At 43.2% G+C, this 18,200-nt stretch overlaps 1 protein-coding gene across 5 annotated transcripts in view; it reads right to left on the bottom strand.

The window, feature by feature from the left end:
- The window catches only part of SEMA4G (semaphorin 4G), a 98,744-nt gene that overhangs the window by 23,243 nt on the left and 57,301 nt on the right, over positions 1 to 18,200 (bottom strand). For all 5 annotated transcript variants that reach the window (XM_053389379.1, XM_053389380.1, XM_053389384.1 and 2 more), the window contains 3 exons: positions 1,921 to 2,069; positions 743 to 805; positions 514 to 612 (listed from right to left, as the gene is read on the bottom strand). In XM_053389379.1, the coding sequence (XP_053245354.1) occupies positions 514 to 612; positions 743 to 805; positions 1,921 to 2,069 (311 nt within the window). The remainder of the gene's footprint in view (positions 1 to 513; positions 613 to 742; positions 806 to 1,920; positions 2,070 to 18,200) is intronic.

The raw sequence follows: 18,200 nt of genomic DNA, 5'->3' as shown, positions 1-18,200 counted from the left end.
GCCACCTGAGATGGTTGTCTCATTGCTAATGGTAGGGTTGGCCATTTCCTTTGGTTCTTTATGCAGACAGTATGTTAGCAAACCCATGGGCAAGGCACCGTAAAGGATCAGTCCAGGTTCTTAGGCTTCCCAGAAATCAACAGCCAGCCTTGGAGAACAAAACACCAGGAAGAGAGAGCCTCCCCACAGACCTCCCTCCTTCTGACAGGCAGTAAAAATTAGTTCTGGTCTTCATGACCTTTCCGTTCTTTGGCAGGAATTACTGACACAGGAGCCAGGATTTGGGATTGGTTTGTTGTCCTGGATACCCAACTATAGAGTTCATCTACAATCAGTTCCATGTGCAGAAAAGTTAATCTGAGTGATTTTCAGTTGGTTTCTGACTGGCTAATAATATTGCACAGCTTCTGGAACCAAAAGGCATGGCTGACATCTGCCTGTCAGTCAGTTTCAGTGCAAAGAGGGACTTCCCAACAAGGCAATGGAGTAGATTCTTTTGCTTCTTTTACTCACAATGTATGTGCAGAGCGGGTGGAAGGCATATGTGCCACAGGCATACAGGTGGGTTGTGTTCAGCCGTTGCAAAAGCTTGACATGGTTGTAACACTCTGTCTGTAAAAGAGGAAGGGAGGGTGTCATTTGCACAAGAGTCCTGACAATGGCCTGTTCATCAGCTACAGGCACAAACAGGTCAGAAGCGAAGGAACAGAGACAAAAAGGCAGAGACTTATGGAGCACATACCTTGTTGTTTTTGCCCTTTTTCAGGCAGTCTCCCCGCTTCTCAGGAGAGGCTTCCCAATCAATCTACAAAGTTAAACACAAAGCAGGATCATTATTCACTGGGGCATCCCAGCCCAGGAAATAGTGGTGGAGCATGACATTAAGAAGCAAGCCCCATGAAACGCAACAAGAGCTCTTCAAAGTTCACACTTCGCCTTCCCCCAGAATAAGTGGATTTATTTAAGTGCAAAGCGGGGGAGCGCTGCAGATTTTTGTAGCCCATTTGCTTTTAAAGGTCCTTGGCTGAAATGAGAACCTGGCTGTTACAAATAAGAAAGCAGCAGGGAGAAAGGGAGAGGGAAGGAGACCAAAAAAGCAAGTGGTTTTCAGTAGAGGGTGGCTGCTGTTTTCAGTTTTACATGGCTCAAGAGCTCCCTTCCCATTTTGCATAAAAAACAAAGGCACAGAAAAGAAACTGTACTGAGATAAAGGGCCTCAAAGGAGAGTGAACAAATGTTATACCTGGTAAGAGGCACCAGAGACTTCCAGGTACTTTAAAGGACCTTTGTGTACTTCAGCAAGGGGAGCCAATATGGTGCCCTCAAGGTGTTGTTAGACTCTAACTCCCAGCAGCCCCAGCCAGTATGACCAAAGGTCAAGGATAGTGGGAGCTGTAGTTCAGGAACCCATTGGCTACCAGTGAGGGTTGGCCCCAGCCCATTCCACTAACATGGGAGGCAGACAAAAGGGTCCATATCTGTCTATATCTGTTGTGGAAACTTGATGATTTTTAATGAGGAGGCATTTATCAGTTTTTCAGAACAGATTGTTTTCAGTGTATCTCTTGGTGACTCTAATGTAACAAAGGCTGCATGCAGGCATACATTATTCCAGCAGTGAGTCTGCTGTGGAAATGCACTCATCACATATTTTACACATATGCAATAAGATTCGGGGTGAAATCTAGTCTTCTACTTTAGAGCAGAAATTTGATATGCACAGCACTGATTGACCATTTGCTGACTCAGTCATGAAGCCATGGTCCCTCCCCAATCAAAGCAGATTCTAAAGTTTAAATAAAGAGAAAGCTGTACTTGTTCTTCCTTGAAGGTACATATGTAGCCCTAAATGGCTTTGGAAACCAAAATTTGCAAAGGGAATTAACTGTGAACATGCCAGTGGGATAAAGCTGCACTTACTGTCCGATGGGAGCCATCAGAAACGTTGCTGGAATTTAAGGAGAATATGGCCCCCCTGGCCCCAACATAAAGAATTCCCTTCTCATCCTCTAGCAGGAGGGTAGTGTAGTTCTGGGCATGGCTGCTAAAACGTCTTGCAGTGGTCAAATCTGCGGAAAGAAACACAGGCTGTTTAAAAAGCAAGACCACAGAGGTTTCTTGGGCACTCCAGATACGCTGGAAGAGGCAGCTGAACTGAAGGCTCACTATTGTGCTGTCCGACATCTGAAAGATGGGAACAGAAAAATGCAAAAGTAAACCAAAATGTGAATCAGGACAGAGTGTGGAAGTTGATCACTTTGAAGGGCCTCCAAAAATGATTTTCAAATATTATCCAATATATGCAGCAACTTTGGAAGGGGGGAAAGCCTTTAAACTTTTCCATGGATCAACATTTAACCCAGAGATTCAAAAGATACAGAGCCTGATCTTCAGCTCAATTAAGGTAAATCAGAGCCCTTAAAATGAAGTGCAGACAGAGCCTTCTGCATGCTTAATTGGTGGAAAGTCTTGCTGCATACACTGGGGCTTATCCCCAAGTAAGAATGCGAAGGTTTGTAGCCTTAGTCCCACTACTGACGTCAAGAGGGATATGTAGAGGGATCAGCCCATGTGTTCTAACTTAACTTGTTTGTGCACCAGGTTGATAATGTTCTTCATTGGGCCAGAAAGGAAAAGATATTGTGAAGCCTCTTGTCATGCTGGCAATTCAATTGAAAGCATGGGTGGAGAACACATAGTAATTATTTGAAATAGTGAAGCTGTTTGATATGGCTCTGAGCTGTTGCTTTAGGAGGACGCAGACCTGCAAGGCACCCCAACAGGCAGTACACTTTTTAAAAATATCTCTAGACAGTATACATATTGAAAAGATAGGTACTGTTAAGAACCAGTCCCCTATTAGCATTGCAAGCTTCCTCCAGGAGTTCCTTGTCAGATAAGGCAGTTCTCAGTTTTCCCACAGTTCCTGAGGTTGCCATAAGAACATAAGAAAAGCCTGCTGGATCAGGTCAATGACCCATCTAGTACAACATCCCAGTCTCACAGTGGCTGATCAGATGCCTGAAGGCATCAGCATTCCTCCTCCACCCACTGCCCGTGGTTTCTAGCAACTGGTATTCAGAAGCATACTGGAAGATAAGGGAGGCATGACCTGCTACTCGGTGTTTCCTCTCTTCTTCATAGAGAGAGTGAATTTTGTTAGCAGAATGTTACATTTCTCAAACCCAATGCATTTCAAAATAAGCCAAACAGAATGTTTATAGTGTAATAGTTTGAAATTTTAAATGGATTAGGAGACTTCCGGGTTAGCGCCATCGCCTAATGGTGGATTCCCTCCGAGCTCCGGAGGGAATCGGCTCAGCAGGGGTCGGGTCCTGCCGCCGCGGCGACGCGGGGACCCTCAGAAACCACAGGTGCTGAAGCCTGTGGACCTGGTGACTCGGCGGGCACCATTTGCGCCCCCCCCCCGACCCGCAAAGGAGCCTTTTTAAAGGCTCTGGAACGGGGGACGGAGAGCGGTGCGGTGCTGTGAGTCGACTGCTTCCCCTGCTGAGTGAAGCCGCATGCCATGGACGGAGAGCGCTGACTTCTTTCTCTGAACATTTGGATTAAAAGCAACAACCCGTGAGTAACACGGAAATTGGACTTAAAAGGGAAATTTTCTTTGGGAATTAGGCACGACCGGGTAAGGTGTAAAGAGGAAGTCCGCCTACCCGCCTTGTAAACATCGTAAAGCAAGGATTTTATTACTAAGGTTGTGAGAATACCTTTCTTCCTTGTGGAGAAAAGCAATTAACTCTACGTTGGGGCAATTTAAGTGATTGTGCTGGAGGATAAGAGCTAACATTGAGAACGGAATTCACCCCTCCCCCAAGACCCGGGAGCGATCGGTGAGAGAGCCTGCGGAAGAGACATAAAGACTTTGACAGCTGTCAAACTAGCTGTCAAAGTTGGGAAAAAAGGAGAACTTTGTTTCTGCTGTCTTTGCTGGTTATATTCGTTACAATTTGGTAACAATTTGGTAACAAATTGTTAAAAATAAAGAAGAAAAGGCTAATTTGACTTTTGGGTTGGAACTGGAAGATATTAAGAAACTAGAATCCCTCTAGAGGGGGTTTAGGACATTACAAAAATGGCTGTAAGTGGAAAAATACTGGCTGAACTGGAGAAGACTTTTTTTCTCTTGGGAAAGTTGCAGGAACAGAGTGATGTTTTGGCAACAAATGTGACAATACTGAATGGAACAGTAAATAAAGTTGCTGAGCCTGGGAGGGACTTGACTCAAGTTTTTGCAGTTGAACAGGAAAGTTTTGCAGTTGACTTAAAAATTTTTGCAGCTGAATATGAAAAGAAATTTGAGAAATCTGAGAATGTGATGAAAGAGGAACATGATGATTCGAAGGAAAAAGAAGGAGGAGCTATAATGCCACAGATGATTGAGGAGAGCCAGAGGCCGGTTAAGATGGATATAAAGGAAAATAAGATCAGGATGATGAAAATTTGGTTTGAATTGAAGAATGGAGAATGGAGAGATCTCCCTATGTGGAGATCTGAAGACCTATGGAATACAAACTTGGCTAAAGTGGAAACTGGAGCTTTTGGGACATTTGGACTTAAGAGAAGTAGGAAACAAGATTTTGGCTCCATTTTTAAATACGGAGGCCTGGCTGGAAGAAACATGGACCTTATTGGGACAGAGCTCCTTCGAGATTCGGAGTTTAATATAAAGGACTATCAAAAAAACCGGCAGAGAGGAATTGAGAGAGAATTGAGAGCCTCGGACGTGAGGTCGCCAGGCTGACTGCAGATGGACTGATGGACTTTTTGTTGGGGTTCGAAACCGGGAAAGGGGGGGTGGGGCTTTGGGAATCCAAAGGGTGTATAACTATATTCTGTTTTAATTAATTTGGTTTTGCCACTAACATAAAAATGGGGTTTCGGGGAAGGGAATTGGGGCTGACCTTAGAAAAAGACTTTTAAGAATAAGTATTGACGTATAAAGATTGAGGTTTATAAGTTAAAACTGGTTAATTAAATTGAGGGGGTGAACCTAGAAAAAGATTTTGAAGAATAAGTATTGATGTATAAAGATTGAGGTTTATAAGTTAAAATTGGTTAACTAAAATGAATTAGAGAAAATAAGGTAAAGTTTGGGGACAAGAACTTGCTGAGCTAAAAATTGGAATTGGAATACAAGAAGGGGAGGTGTGGGGAAGTCAAGGAAATTGGTCATTGACAGCAAGAAATGTAAGTTGTATGTGTGTTTAATGGTTTTTTTATGTTTTTTTATTTTTTGAAAATTTCAATAAATATCTTTTAAAAAAAATAATGAAATTTTAAATGGATTATTACAAAGAAATATATATATACGTACATGATTATGACAAAGGGATATTGTGGGGGGCCCAAAATCTTAAAGCAACATTTAAAGAAACAAACATAACTAACTACCAAAAAGTTGTCAGGTTTGAGGTGCTTTTACAGACTTAACAGCTCATTCCTACGCATGTTGACTCAGAAGTCCCATTGTGTTTAATGGTGCTTACTCCCCTGGGAGTGTATTTAGGGTTGGAGCCTTGAGCTTACTTCGGAGTCAGTCCTAATCAATTCCATGAGCCTTACATTAGGATAAGCTTGACTAGGATCATGCCATTGACCACAAAAACAAATTAAACAGAGGTTCTAGCTAGCTGCTTAATATAAATCCCTCATAAGTTTCAAGTTGTAAATCAAGCTGCCCAAAACTGCACAGCTCTCAATGTTGCCTATGCGGTAGTCATTCCTTTGGCTGGGTCAAACATTACTGAATGGCTATTCCCTGGATCAACATTATAAATTAATGGATAAAACTGCAAATTGGGCAGTAAATATTTTGAGTAAGAGTTCACCTTGCTTAAATTGGAAGTATACTGGCCCAAACCTATTTACAGTACTAGCTTTCTTTTTAAAAAATACTATTTTATTAAAGCTTTTTCATAATACAGTAAGATAGAAGAAACTAAGGAAAACAAAAACAGAAAAAGAAGGAGAAAGAGAAAGAGAAAAGAAAATGCAGAGTCCTCTCTCAAAGGTAGTTCTTAATCCTTGTCTCACCCAGGAAGTGGTGGAGACCCTCTCACCTCTCGCCTGGGAGCTTTCCTTTCTTCTCCCAGTCTTTCACCTGAGGAAGTCTTCCCTTCCCTGCCTCTCACTAAGTATCCTTCCATCAACCATCTACCCCGTGTGTGTGTGTGTGTGTGTGTGTAATCTTTAGACACCAATAATACCCCAGATCAGGGGACACCAAAGGGGGGGGAGGGGGGAGAGAAGCTGCACCTTGTAAGTATAGGGACCTTTGCTCAAAAACTAAACTCTAATTTTCCTCCATGTTGATTATGGGCATCCTTACTAGATCTCAATGCCTTCAACATGAATCTTTTTTTAAAAAAAAAACAACAAAAAACTCCACTGCTGGCTTTTTGTCATCATTGATCCAATATCTGCTGCATCTCAAGTTCCCATTAAAACTGTTTTACTGTGAGTGTGATGACATCTGAAACTGCTTTTCATTTGAAAAAATTGATTATGCTTATATATCCAGTTCTTACGAACAGCTTCTACTGGTTTCCCATCCGAGGGACACTAGCAATTCTGCAGCCTCGGGTGTTCCCAGGCCACTCACTGGGCCCCTGAAGCTGCTCCCTTTTGCATAAGCATGTTTTCTCTCATGAAGGTGGACTACGAATTCTAAGGTCAAGCCTAAGAGGTCTCTCTCTAGCCTTCACAGCCAAAGCAACCCACAAAATAGCAGCACAGCTATGCCTAAGTGGCAGCATAATCCTATGCCTATCTACACAGAAGTTAAGTCTGATTGAGTTCTGTGGGATTTACTTCTAGGTAAGTAGGCACAGCATTGCAGCCTAGATGTCTTAGCCAACATTATCTGGTCCCTTAGACCCCAGAAAGCATAGGCATCAAGCTGTCATGTTCTGGGATCCCAGCAGCTGGCCCCAAGTGTAGTCTAAAGCAGGCAAGAACCAAGGTTCAGAGCAGCAAACAAGAACCAAAGATAGGGTTGCCATGTTTCAAAAAGTGAAAATCCGGACAGAAACATTGTTGACATATGGCAACCCTACCAAAGAGGTAACTATATAGTCCAGGTAAGGCAGAGTCTTTACACTAGAGTCGTGGCTTAAACTAAGGAGCTAGTTCTGAGGATAGGGTATTAAAAGGCCTTGTGCTCTGAGACTGACCCATAGAGTCAGCTGACTGGATGTCCAGATTAGTGCTGGAGCCTTGAACTCCAGAGTCTGCCAGGCTCATTAAAGGAATTGAGGAAAGGGGAGCAGGAGGTAAGCTGGAAGCCCTGGTTTCTCACACACACACACACACACCTGGACTTCAGCCTTAATGCTTGCACACCGTGACCTGTTCTGGTTTTTCGTCTCTCTCTCTGGCTACCTCATGTCCCAAACTCTTCCGTTGTGGGTATCAATCAAGAGTTTGAACAGGGCATGCAGAAGAAATGCAGTCCGAAGTTATGCTCTGTGGAACAGTGAAAACTGATTATGGAAGATTTCTTCCAACTTACAAAGCCCTTATTTTTCAAGGGGAATTTCAAGTATACCATGGAAATGCATGTTTTCAGGAGCCGAGGTGTGTGGGCGAGTGAATGAAAGGGAAGGTGGATAAACTGAATCAGTATCTGACTGCTTGAGAATGCGAGTCCTCATTCCCTATGGGAGCACTGAAGGAAGCAGAAAACCATATATAAATATACCGAGGCAAACTGTAATACGCCCAAAGGAATTTAACCCTAGCCTTGTCCAAGCTGCAGTGAAAAACCAATTGAATTTCCTCCAGTTGTTATCAGAGTACCACATTTTCATAGCAAAGTACCCCTTTCAGACAAGTGCCTAAACTCCTACTGAAAACTGATCAATATTGTGTTCCAACCCTTCATATATAACCTATTAAGTGAAAATGAGAAAGGGGCACATCCACACTATACATTCACAGCACATGGCTTCCCCAAAGCATCTTGGGAATTGTAGTTTACACCTCACAGAGCTCCAGCCCCCTGCACCCTGCATTACAGTTCTCAGGGAGTCTTTGGAGGAAGCCATGAGCTGTAAATGTCTGGTGTAGACGCAAGCAGAAACTGTGAGCAAATAGTGTTATATACTTTGCCTCGTAACATGTAAGAAAATGCTTCCATACATTCATACAGCCATATGCAGTCATGTCTTCTTCCACACAATCACACTGAGCTAAGGGAGGTAAGACTTGCTTTCCAAATCACAGTCCCTTGAGGGAAGTCAGGGACAAACCAACAATCTTGATTGGGACACAAATGCCTGAGGCAGATAGCTGCCTCGATAGTAAGTGCTATTTATATCCCTTACCTAGAACTGCTCAGGCTGAGTCACCAGAAGGCCAGTTCTGAGCAGGGATGGCAGGCTGGGAGACAGTTTGAGGCCAGGCAGTGAGTCCTGAGCCCTCCCGCTTTCACAACCATCATTTCCCCTCCCCACTCCTGGTCATTTAAATGCCTGTGGCAGAAGAAGGTGAAAGGCACTTCTGGTTTATCAGTGTTTTCTCTCCCTTGCAAAATACCAGTGTTTGCTCCTGATTACAAACTAGGCTGCTGTAAAGAGAAGTCACAGCTGTTTGGAGGTTAGAAGGTACCATGTCAAAATAAGAATAATACCACTCAAAATTCAGCTCAGTTGGAGAGGTGCAGCTGGAAAATTGTGTTTATTGTTTATGATGCAAGTGTAGTAAAAATCTGCGAGGGATCACAGGAGCATGACAATGACAATGCTGTTAGAAAGCAAGATCTGCGAGAAGAAAGTGACAGAAATTGAGCATTTCTTTAAAAAAAAAAGTCCAATTAACATGCAATAACAAGGAGCCAAAGAATCTTATTTGCTGGTTCACATCTGCATAGACATAATTTAATTCTTTTCTGTCACTTGATGACTTGCAACCAAATATGTGAACTGATTCCCTTTGAAAACTTCCATACTGAAGTACTATCTGGGATGGCTCATTCACATAGCTTCATCATCAAATGACACATGTACACAACTGGCCCTTTGATATTGGTTAGTTTATTACACAAACTTTACTTTTTGTGTGATCTGATTCATAACCTAGGAGGGAAGGGAGCTCAGCAGGAGAAAACAATGTCTTCCAAAAAGTCATCTTGATGCAAAGCATGGGCTTGTGAGCTCCACTTCTTAGCATCATTCTTCTATTTGCCAATATGTTAACAAAGGGTATGCCTCACCCCGCTCCAATACATTTTGCTGAACTATTTCAGCATTGGTAGAAAGAATCCTTAGCATATGCTGGAAACTGAAAGCAACAGGAGGAGCAGATGAGTATTTGAGCAAAAAATAGCAAATTGTAGCAGATACCACTGCAATATTCGCATTTGCATTCTATATACTATATTCTAGTTTCTTCTGTTAGTCAGCAAACTTTGTCAATCTGTGCCTGCAACTGTTATCTGGAACCTCTAACTTGAACCCACCCCACCCTTTGACTTTGGAAGCCTTATCAGAAGCTGCTGCAGGAGAGGGACTGTGAGTAACATTATGAGAGGAGTGCTTCTAGGACTAAGGTGAACCTGTGAAACTCCCTTCTTACTTTTTCTATTGGATGCAGCATGTTGTTTAAACAATCTTGTTATATTGATAGTATTGAAATGTGGTATTTTGTATGTTTTTGTTTTCCCGTGTTATTCCATTCCATTCCAGGGGTGGAGTTCACTGACCCTCCAGATGTTGTTAGATCTCAACTCCCAGCAGCCCCAGTCAACATAGCCAATAAGCAGGAATGATGGGAGCTGTAGTCCAGCAACAGGTTTGCCACTCCCAGTGTGGACTGAAATGCAACAGTGCTCCCAATTATTCAAACTGTGTGATGTTTCTGCCATGTAATCCTAAAGCAGTTCAGGGCCATGTAACTGCAGCTGACCCACTCTTATCTGATGAGTCAGGTGTTTACCACAAAAGGAATTCACAATAGATAAGATTGCACCAGTGTCTTAGTAGTGTTAGTGTGACTCTGGCTTATGTACAGATTTGTACAATTGTACACGCCCATACTTTTCTCTGTGTATAACTGTACCACCTGAAGTTTAGCATTTCACAAATAAAAAAAGGGGATATTGGAAAAGAAAAACATGACCAGAGTTCATCAGATACAGCAGCTTTGAACACTTATTGTTATCAGCATGGGAATTGTTCAGGGGCAAGATTGATTGATTGATTGATTGATTGATTGATTTGAATTCTATATTGCCATTCATCTGATAATAGGGTAGTTTACAATATAAAAACACAAAAATATATAGCATAACAAAAAATACACCCCTCCAGTTTAAAAGACCATACAGACACACACCCCCATTTATGAGTTCAATATGTGCGTGAATGTGCACAGCCACATCGTGCCAAATCCAGAAATGACCCGAAAATTCACAAAAAGGGGCAGGGTGTTTGAGGCTTTCTCAATGCTGTTTCAAATATACACGATTTCACTGACACACACGATGCCTCAGAAGGTAGCCCGCACCTGTAATTTATTTAAACCATATAAATTACGATTGCAGAACCTATGGTCCTGTTGTTGAACTATAACTTCTATCATCCATGATCACAGATTATGCTGGCTGCGGCTGATGGGAGTTGGAATCCAATAACATCTGGAGGACCACAGATCCTGATTGATATGTACCCTTTGTGCTGCATCATAGACCATACACTGACACGATTTCTCTTATTACAGGTAATACTCAGTAGATGAAGGGATGAATGTGTGTGCAATGTGGACCTGGCCAGCTTGACATGAATCATATACACACCAAGCAATGACCTCAACTATACAGCAAGTGCAGGCATAACCTAAACTGCCGTAGAAAGTATATTTATAAATACTTCATCTCTTCTTGGAAAAAGATGATTTTGCAGAAAGAAAAATGGAGCTTGAGATGTATGGACATGTCTCTAGTTTGTCCCATCAACAGAATGGGCAATTTTTCCAAAAGGTACAATGGTACCTCGGGTTACAGATGCTTCAGGTTACAGACTCCGCTAACCCAGAAATAGTACCTCGGGTTAAGAACTTTGCTTCAGGATGAGAACAGAAATGGTGTTCTGGCAGCGCAGCAGCAGCGGGAGGCCCATTAGCTAAAGTGGTACCTAAGGTTAAGAACAGTTTCAGGTTAAGAACGGACCTCTGGAACGAATTAAGTTCTTAACCCGAGGTACCACTGTAGAGGATTGGGGGGGGCGGGGGAGAGAGAGATTCGGAACACTCTGAGCTCATCCTGGAACTTTATGCAAACAATCATTTTATTCAAATGGTATACAACTTATGAAAACACCAGCTCTGTTGATGTGCATGAACAATGGCAGTGACATTGTACATGAATGAGGCACAAGACAGGGAAGGCAGACCAATCACTTCAAATTGTAAGGTGTTTGCAGAGTTATAAGCCTTAATGACTAAACCTGCCTACGTAGAGCAAATAAATTCCCTGAGCAAAGCTTAAATGTTGGAGTCACCTTCTTGGTGTTGCGGCAGCCCTACCTTGAGGGGGATCAGATCAGTGACAGATGGCAGGTACCTGCCTTTGAAGTGTCATTGCTGTGCCAAAATGCAGAACTGCAGGGTGAGCCTCAGTGGGGGGAGCCACAGCCTCCCTACCTCTGAGAGAGAGTCAGCTTCAGCTTTGAGGGAGAATGTGATATCCCCCCCCCACCTGTGCTGCCACGAGGAAAGGTGACACTCAAATCACTTTGCAAGTGGGAAGCGTTCTGCTGGATGCCCTTTCCAGCCTGTTTCTCAGTCATTTCACACAGTTCTCCTTTCCAAGGTTGCCTGAACTGATCAAATCTGTAGCTCCGGATCATCAGTTCCAGGCCTCTGCAAGACATTCAGGTTGTTAATATTCTTTGAAGGACTTTGTATGTACATAAAGGCGCCCCTCGCAAGAATAGCAGGGTTTTCTAGGAAAATAATCTCCCACTTCTAGGGAGAACAGAAAACCGCACAGATTGCATGAGGTCAGTGCCGATTAGAGTTCACAGCTGAATGTCAGGATCTGCCCCACAATGAGCATTTGACAGGCAACATTTGTATGGGCATCAGAAAATCTGTACAGAATATACATGCCTGAAAGCATAATGAATAACACTACGCATGTACACAGAGAGAATTGCATTTGCTTTGATAACCTTGATCAATTTGTGGGATTTTGCATATTAGTATCTTTCCTACTCATGAGAAGAGAAGACTCCCTGGAAAAGACCCTGATGTTGGGAAAGATGGAGGGCACAAGGAGAAAGGGACGACAGAGGATGAGATGGTTGGATGGTGTTCTTGAAGCTACCAGCATGAGTTTGATCAAACTGCGGGTGGCAGTGGAGGACAGAAGTGCCTGGCGTGCTCTGGTCCATGGGGTCACGAAGAGTCGGACACAACTAAACGACTAAACAACAACAACATCTTTCCTACAGAGAACCAGGAACAGCCACACTGTTGCTGCAACTGTAATATTTATTTATGAATGGATAAAGATTTAAATTGCTAATATGAAATTATTTATAAACAGCAGAAGAGCTATGTGTCTTACTAAAATGTCACTACAGAAGCACTCTTAAAAGATCCAGCTTTATTTTAAGGAGAGAAAAGAATGATGAAAGGCAAATGGTCACATGAAAAGTGGTGGTTTTCCTGTCTCCTGAAGCATCTCCCCAAAAGCTGAACAAACTGGGATTTTTTTATGTACCCAGTTTTAGGAAAAACTGATCCAATACCTTTGACCTGATTCTGATTTTTTACAAAGGGTCCAAGCTCAGACATAAATGATATTACATAACAAAGGACATTGGTGGAGACTTCATGGTGCATCCCAAGTTCAGTTAATTTGGTGTCGTGCCAAAGGTTGAAACATAGGAGACACAGGGATATCTCTGCCAATACAGATATTTATGGCAAGGTGCTCTCATCCTTGCTGAAATTGGACTTCTTAGGGAATGCAAAAAGGCGTTAGATGTATTAGCTATTGGACTGGATTTTGGAATTAATTGGGTCACAGTGTAACCACCTCCTTGTGACTGGATGTACGTCCAGTTTATACCAGCGCAGCCTCACACAATAGTGGCTTCCTGTGATGATCACATGGTATTCTCTCATTATTAGAACAAAGCAAAACCATACACACAATTCTGGACATGTGCAGAGCTCCAGTTGAACCAACCTCCTCTGTAAGAAAGGACAGGCAGAAGCAGCAAAGTATGAGAAGTGGCTGGTTGAATCTGTAATTCAGCTGAACAGTCCACTTATCCTAATCAATGTTTATTCCACACTGCACAGCTAACCTATTCATCAGCATGAGGATAGGGAAGGGTGAAACTAATCCAAATGTCAAGCAGATGAGATCTCCTTAAACAGAAAAATGCTGGTAAAATTTATGAGCAGAGAGCTCTGTTCTCAGTACTGGCATCAAAACACAAAGGGGAGTCTTGCCTACCATAGAATCTCTCTTTCCCATGCCCTGAATGCAAGCTTACTTTATTCTGCTGTCCAAGATGGAATGGAAGTGGCATGGAATAAGCCAGACCGGTAGTGGGAGTAGCCATCTAAACAAATGGCTCTCATCCACCTCCTTGGTTCTGGGTGAGATATTGGGGGCAGGGGGAGATGGCTGCTAGCAGCTGTAGACTGAAAGAATGCAACAGTGTGTGACAAAACAACACCAAAGCATGCAAGCAGTCCAGTTGTCAGTAAAAATAAATGTGTATAGGCAAGAGACGTTGAGAAGGGAAACTGTGAATTTTGTGGATTTACAAACGAAAGTATAGCAGGTAAGCACAACATTTCCACTACTCCAAAATAGGATACCTCCCTGCCCCCAACCTCTGCATTGTGCTATTCAAATGATGTCACTCTTGCCAATTTGAGAACTGCTTCAACTCAAAAAGGGCTGAGGCATCTTCTGCATGCATACAGATACAGAGGCATGCCTAAGGGTTGGATAGGTTGGCCGCCACCAAGGGCACAGACCCAGAGGGATGCAAAAATCACATCTCTCCACTCTGGCTCAGAGCGGTTAGGAGAACTCCACCCGCTTGCATACTCCCTGGGCCACTCCTCTGCTGTTCTGGGCAGCCAGGTGAGGTGCACAGGCTCTTCCGGGCACCTTGGCAGAGGAATCTGGTCACAGGCATGGGTCCTGCAGGGGCCCCTCCACAGCTGACTGGTGGTGCTATTAGAAGTGTGAGTGAGGCACCCAGCAGGGCTCAGAGGGAAGAAAGAGGGAGAGAGCGGGCATGAGTTGCAAGAGGAGGAAAAAAGAAAGAAGGAAGAAGCCAGAAGGGAAAGCGGTGAGCCAAGGGAGGCAGGCAAGCAGATGGACGGACGAACCAATGGAGAAGGAGGAGGAGGAGAGGTGGAGCAGAGCAGACCCGATCCCGATGGCTGCAGAGGAAGTCATTGGCAGAGCACGAAAGGCAACAAGAATAAAGTTTTTTGAGTTTCTGGTACATGGTCTCTTGCCAAGGGGCAAAATGGAGAGGGGGGAAGCCTAGGTACGCCTCTGTACAGATAACAAGTAACATGCAACAGATAATGTGTAAATATCAGGAAACCAAGTGCTACCTGTCCTCATATGTGCATAAGGACCATGAGCAACAGTTATTTGCTATTAAAAAGATGTCTTGGTGCATAAAGCATTCAGCCTGCAGCAGAAGTGAAATCCCAGTTTATCTATCCTTTTGCAAATAACCTTGAGCAGGCCCAACTTGGTTTTCTCAAGTGTAAACAGGAAAAATGAACTACTACTACTTCATAAGGCAACTTTGCACATGTGTGGAATAAATATGAAAGGTTATTTGTTTCAGGTTCAGTGCTAGGGTGGAACCTTAACATATTAACTCTGAGAAGCCAAAATTCTGGTGTGAGAGTAAGCTCCAAACATATTTAACTTCCACATAAAGTATTTAGCACCATAGTGTAACTATTTGATCAATGAAATTTTTTTGGTATTATCTGTCTGATCCAAGAAATCAGATGCTCTGGAAACACAGGGATGGATGGAAAGACACACACACACAGAGAGAGAGAGAGAGAGAGAGAGAGAGATAAAGAGGGAGGGGGAGAGGGAGAGGGAGAGGGAGGGGGAGAGAGAGAGAGAGAGAGAGAGAGAGAGAGAGAGAGAGAGCACCTTCTCTCTGAGGCTCAGTTAAAACTTGCAAAAGAGCAAAATGCTCTGCCCTCTGCCTGCAGCAAAGGAGGGAAATGGCTGCAGGGCAAGTTAAAAGCTCCTGCCATACTGGGAAGCAAGAACAAAGTGAATCAGAAATTACTGAGGATGATGCAGTGCTGCTGGAAAAGGAAGCTTTTAAGAGAACAATCCCAGGACTTGAAAGGAGGTTAAGAGCGCTGCTTTCTCCAGTACAGTAGAACAGAGACTTGGCCCTTGATTTAACTGTTTGAACAAAATCTATCACTTATGGAAGTTAAAGCCAGGTTTGATGCAATATTAAGCAACCACAAAATGGCTTGGAGAGTGAATCCTATAGATACATTAATTAATGCAAAATATTTGTTAGATTTGTGCACATGCACAAGTTGCTGGTAAATAATCCTATGTATTAGAACTACCCACATATCCAACCTCAGCTCATGAGATAACCCAGATGCATGCTGTGTCACTTGGGCAGAATATTTTTTTACATGCCTGCACACATGGGATGAGTTTCTGAAGCTTATTGGTAAAGTCAAAATGTCACAGTGGAACTGGCTCAAAGAAAACAGCTTGAAAGCTTTCTTGAAATTTAAATAAGCCCATCAATTCCCTTCTGAAACAGAAACTGTATTTTTAAGATACATAGCCAGAGTTATGAGTGGGATCCTGTTACATGTAAGTCACATTGGGTGTAGAGCCTTGCAGAGAGCAGGACTGAACCCCAACTAGCTGAACCCCCCTCTCCCCACTCAATGGATTAACTGTCAGTCATCTGCTCAGCAAGAGCGACCCTGCCCACCAGCGAACATTGGCCCATGCAGTCGAGGGAAATAAAGTTCTGGTCCTCCAGGCCAAAAGGAGTTCCTACCCCTCATTTACCACAAACATTTTAGCACTGGCACCTATCAAATTTGTTCTGTCTAGATCAGAAATGGGGAACCTTTCTCAATCCAAAGGCTGCACTAACTCATGAGCAGCAATTCAAGGGCCACCTGCCAGTGACAGATGGAACCCAAAACAAAAGTGGGTGGAGCACCAGATCAGATTTTTACCCATGTACAACAAGCACCTTCCATGCTACACTCCCTCTGCCCTCCATCTAGGTAAGTGAGAGAGATTCCATATGGGAACCAATGACTAAGAGGTGCAGCTTGAATTGTAAATATGACCCAGCTGTGCCAGCGGAATAGGATTCTATTATCAATACTTATCATTGTCCATTTCTGATCCATTGCAGGGTTGCCATACGTCTGGAATTTCTAGGACATACCTGGAATACTGCAGCCAGAAGCAGTGTCTGGGCGGAAATCGGTGAAATGTCCAGGAAATTCCCGATGTACGGCAACCAATGTTAGCAGTGTCCAAAAGTTCATCAACTCTTTCGGCAAAACTACTTTGGCCCAAAAAAAGCTGTCTGGATTTTCACTTTTTGAAATATGGCAACCCTATCCACTGCATTGTTCATATTAAGCACAGTTTCCATTAAATTAGAGATGGGGAACCTGTGGCCCTCCCATCAGTCCCAGGCAACATGGCCAATGGCCAAGAATAATGGGACTTGTAGTCCAACAACATCCAGAGGACCACCCTCTACTAAATACTTTCCACTGTGGAGCCATGTCCAACACTGCATGTTTTTAAGCCAAAATCTTTCTAGTACTTCCTCATTTTTGTGTGGTTAGAGGAAAGAGCGATTACCCATAGCAATCTCCAGTCAAACTGGTTTCATGGCCTCTCAGTTTCTACAATCACAACAGTAGAGACTGAAAGAAAAATCTGCTTTCTCTGCCAAGAGCTTTCTCCGTTGGCAACCTTCAGCTTCCAAGCACCATCCTTGCACCAAATGGGAATCTCACAATGTGTTTTACACATCTTAATGTGAGGAAGCAGTCTGACGTGACAGCAATTCTATACATTATGTTCCAGCAGTTCACCTTGGACCAGTTTTTCAATTTATCATTCTCAGCCTTTGCCTCTCTCCTCATGAAATAAGATCAGCCTTATATTTGGGTAAGGTCAAAGGTGTAGAACATCTGACCAGTATAAATTCTCCTGTGCTACGCAGTAGAAGAGAACAGTGTTTGGATATTATTCTTGCCCCTTTTAACTGGGAAGTGTCTTTAGCCACATTGGGTTCTAGCCTCTGTAGACCAGAGAATACCCTTCTGCTCTGGGTTGGTGGGTACAGTTGTTTTGTTTTGCTGTTTTGCACAGCTCCATTGCCTTCAGCTCCACTCTCTGTCTTCTTTGGGTTGTGCTGCCTTCCTCCAACCCCTGCCAATTCCAGGAAATATGTGCTACTGAGCCCTCAGGGTGTCAGCTTCTACTTAGCATTTCAGACAACTGTGTGAATCTGTACAAGTTAAAATGCTCAGTGAAGCAAGTAGAAGTCTGCATCTGTAAGAACATGCACTTTGGAGTCCTGTGTGCTTACCTCCATTTGCCTAGTACGTATGTCCCATTGATTTCTACAATCCTTAGATGCTAGTTTATGCTCTAATAATACAATTACAGTCAGCATCCCTTGTACTAAACAAAATAGGAAACTAGAATGTGGATGACAGACTAGATTCCAGAGCCTTATAAGCCTAGTGTCTACTTTGAAGCAGCTCTGAATGTTGTTTGCTTGCACAGCCTCCTGATGCTTCCATTTCAAGGGAAACAGTTTGGTGTCATACGAAGGCTGCTTTGAAAGACAGCATAAAAGGATAAATGATTGTGCAATGGAGTAAGTCCCAGCCAGGACAACCGTTTTTGTTTGTTTTGCAGGGGGAAAAGATGGGGTGCTTTCAAAAGGGAGAAAGTGGCTCTATTTTCTTGAAAAAACAATGACAGAGGATGCTTAGGTCTCAAAGAGAGACAATTCCCTTCCTTTTATGGGAATGAGATCAACATTTAGGAGCCAGAAACAACTGCTTCACACTGCTGGACAGTTCTCCCCAATTTGGATTTTATGCACTAGGTTCACTTGGCTTTGGTTTTTATTTGAAGTGCTAAA

The sequence above is a fragment of the Podarcis raffonei genome, chromosome 5 (assembly GCF_027172205.1).
Source record: "Podarcis raffonei isolate rPodRaf1 chromosome 5, rPodRaf1.pri, whole genome shotgun sequence".
NCBI classification, from domain to species: Eukaryota; Metazoa; Chordata; class Lepidosauria; order Squamata; family Lacertidae; genus Podarcis; species Podarcis raffonei.
Note: the sequence above shows the minus strand (reverse complement) of the source record. Positions and strands in the feature narration are given on the sequence as shown.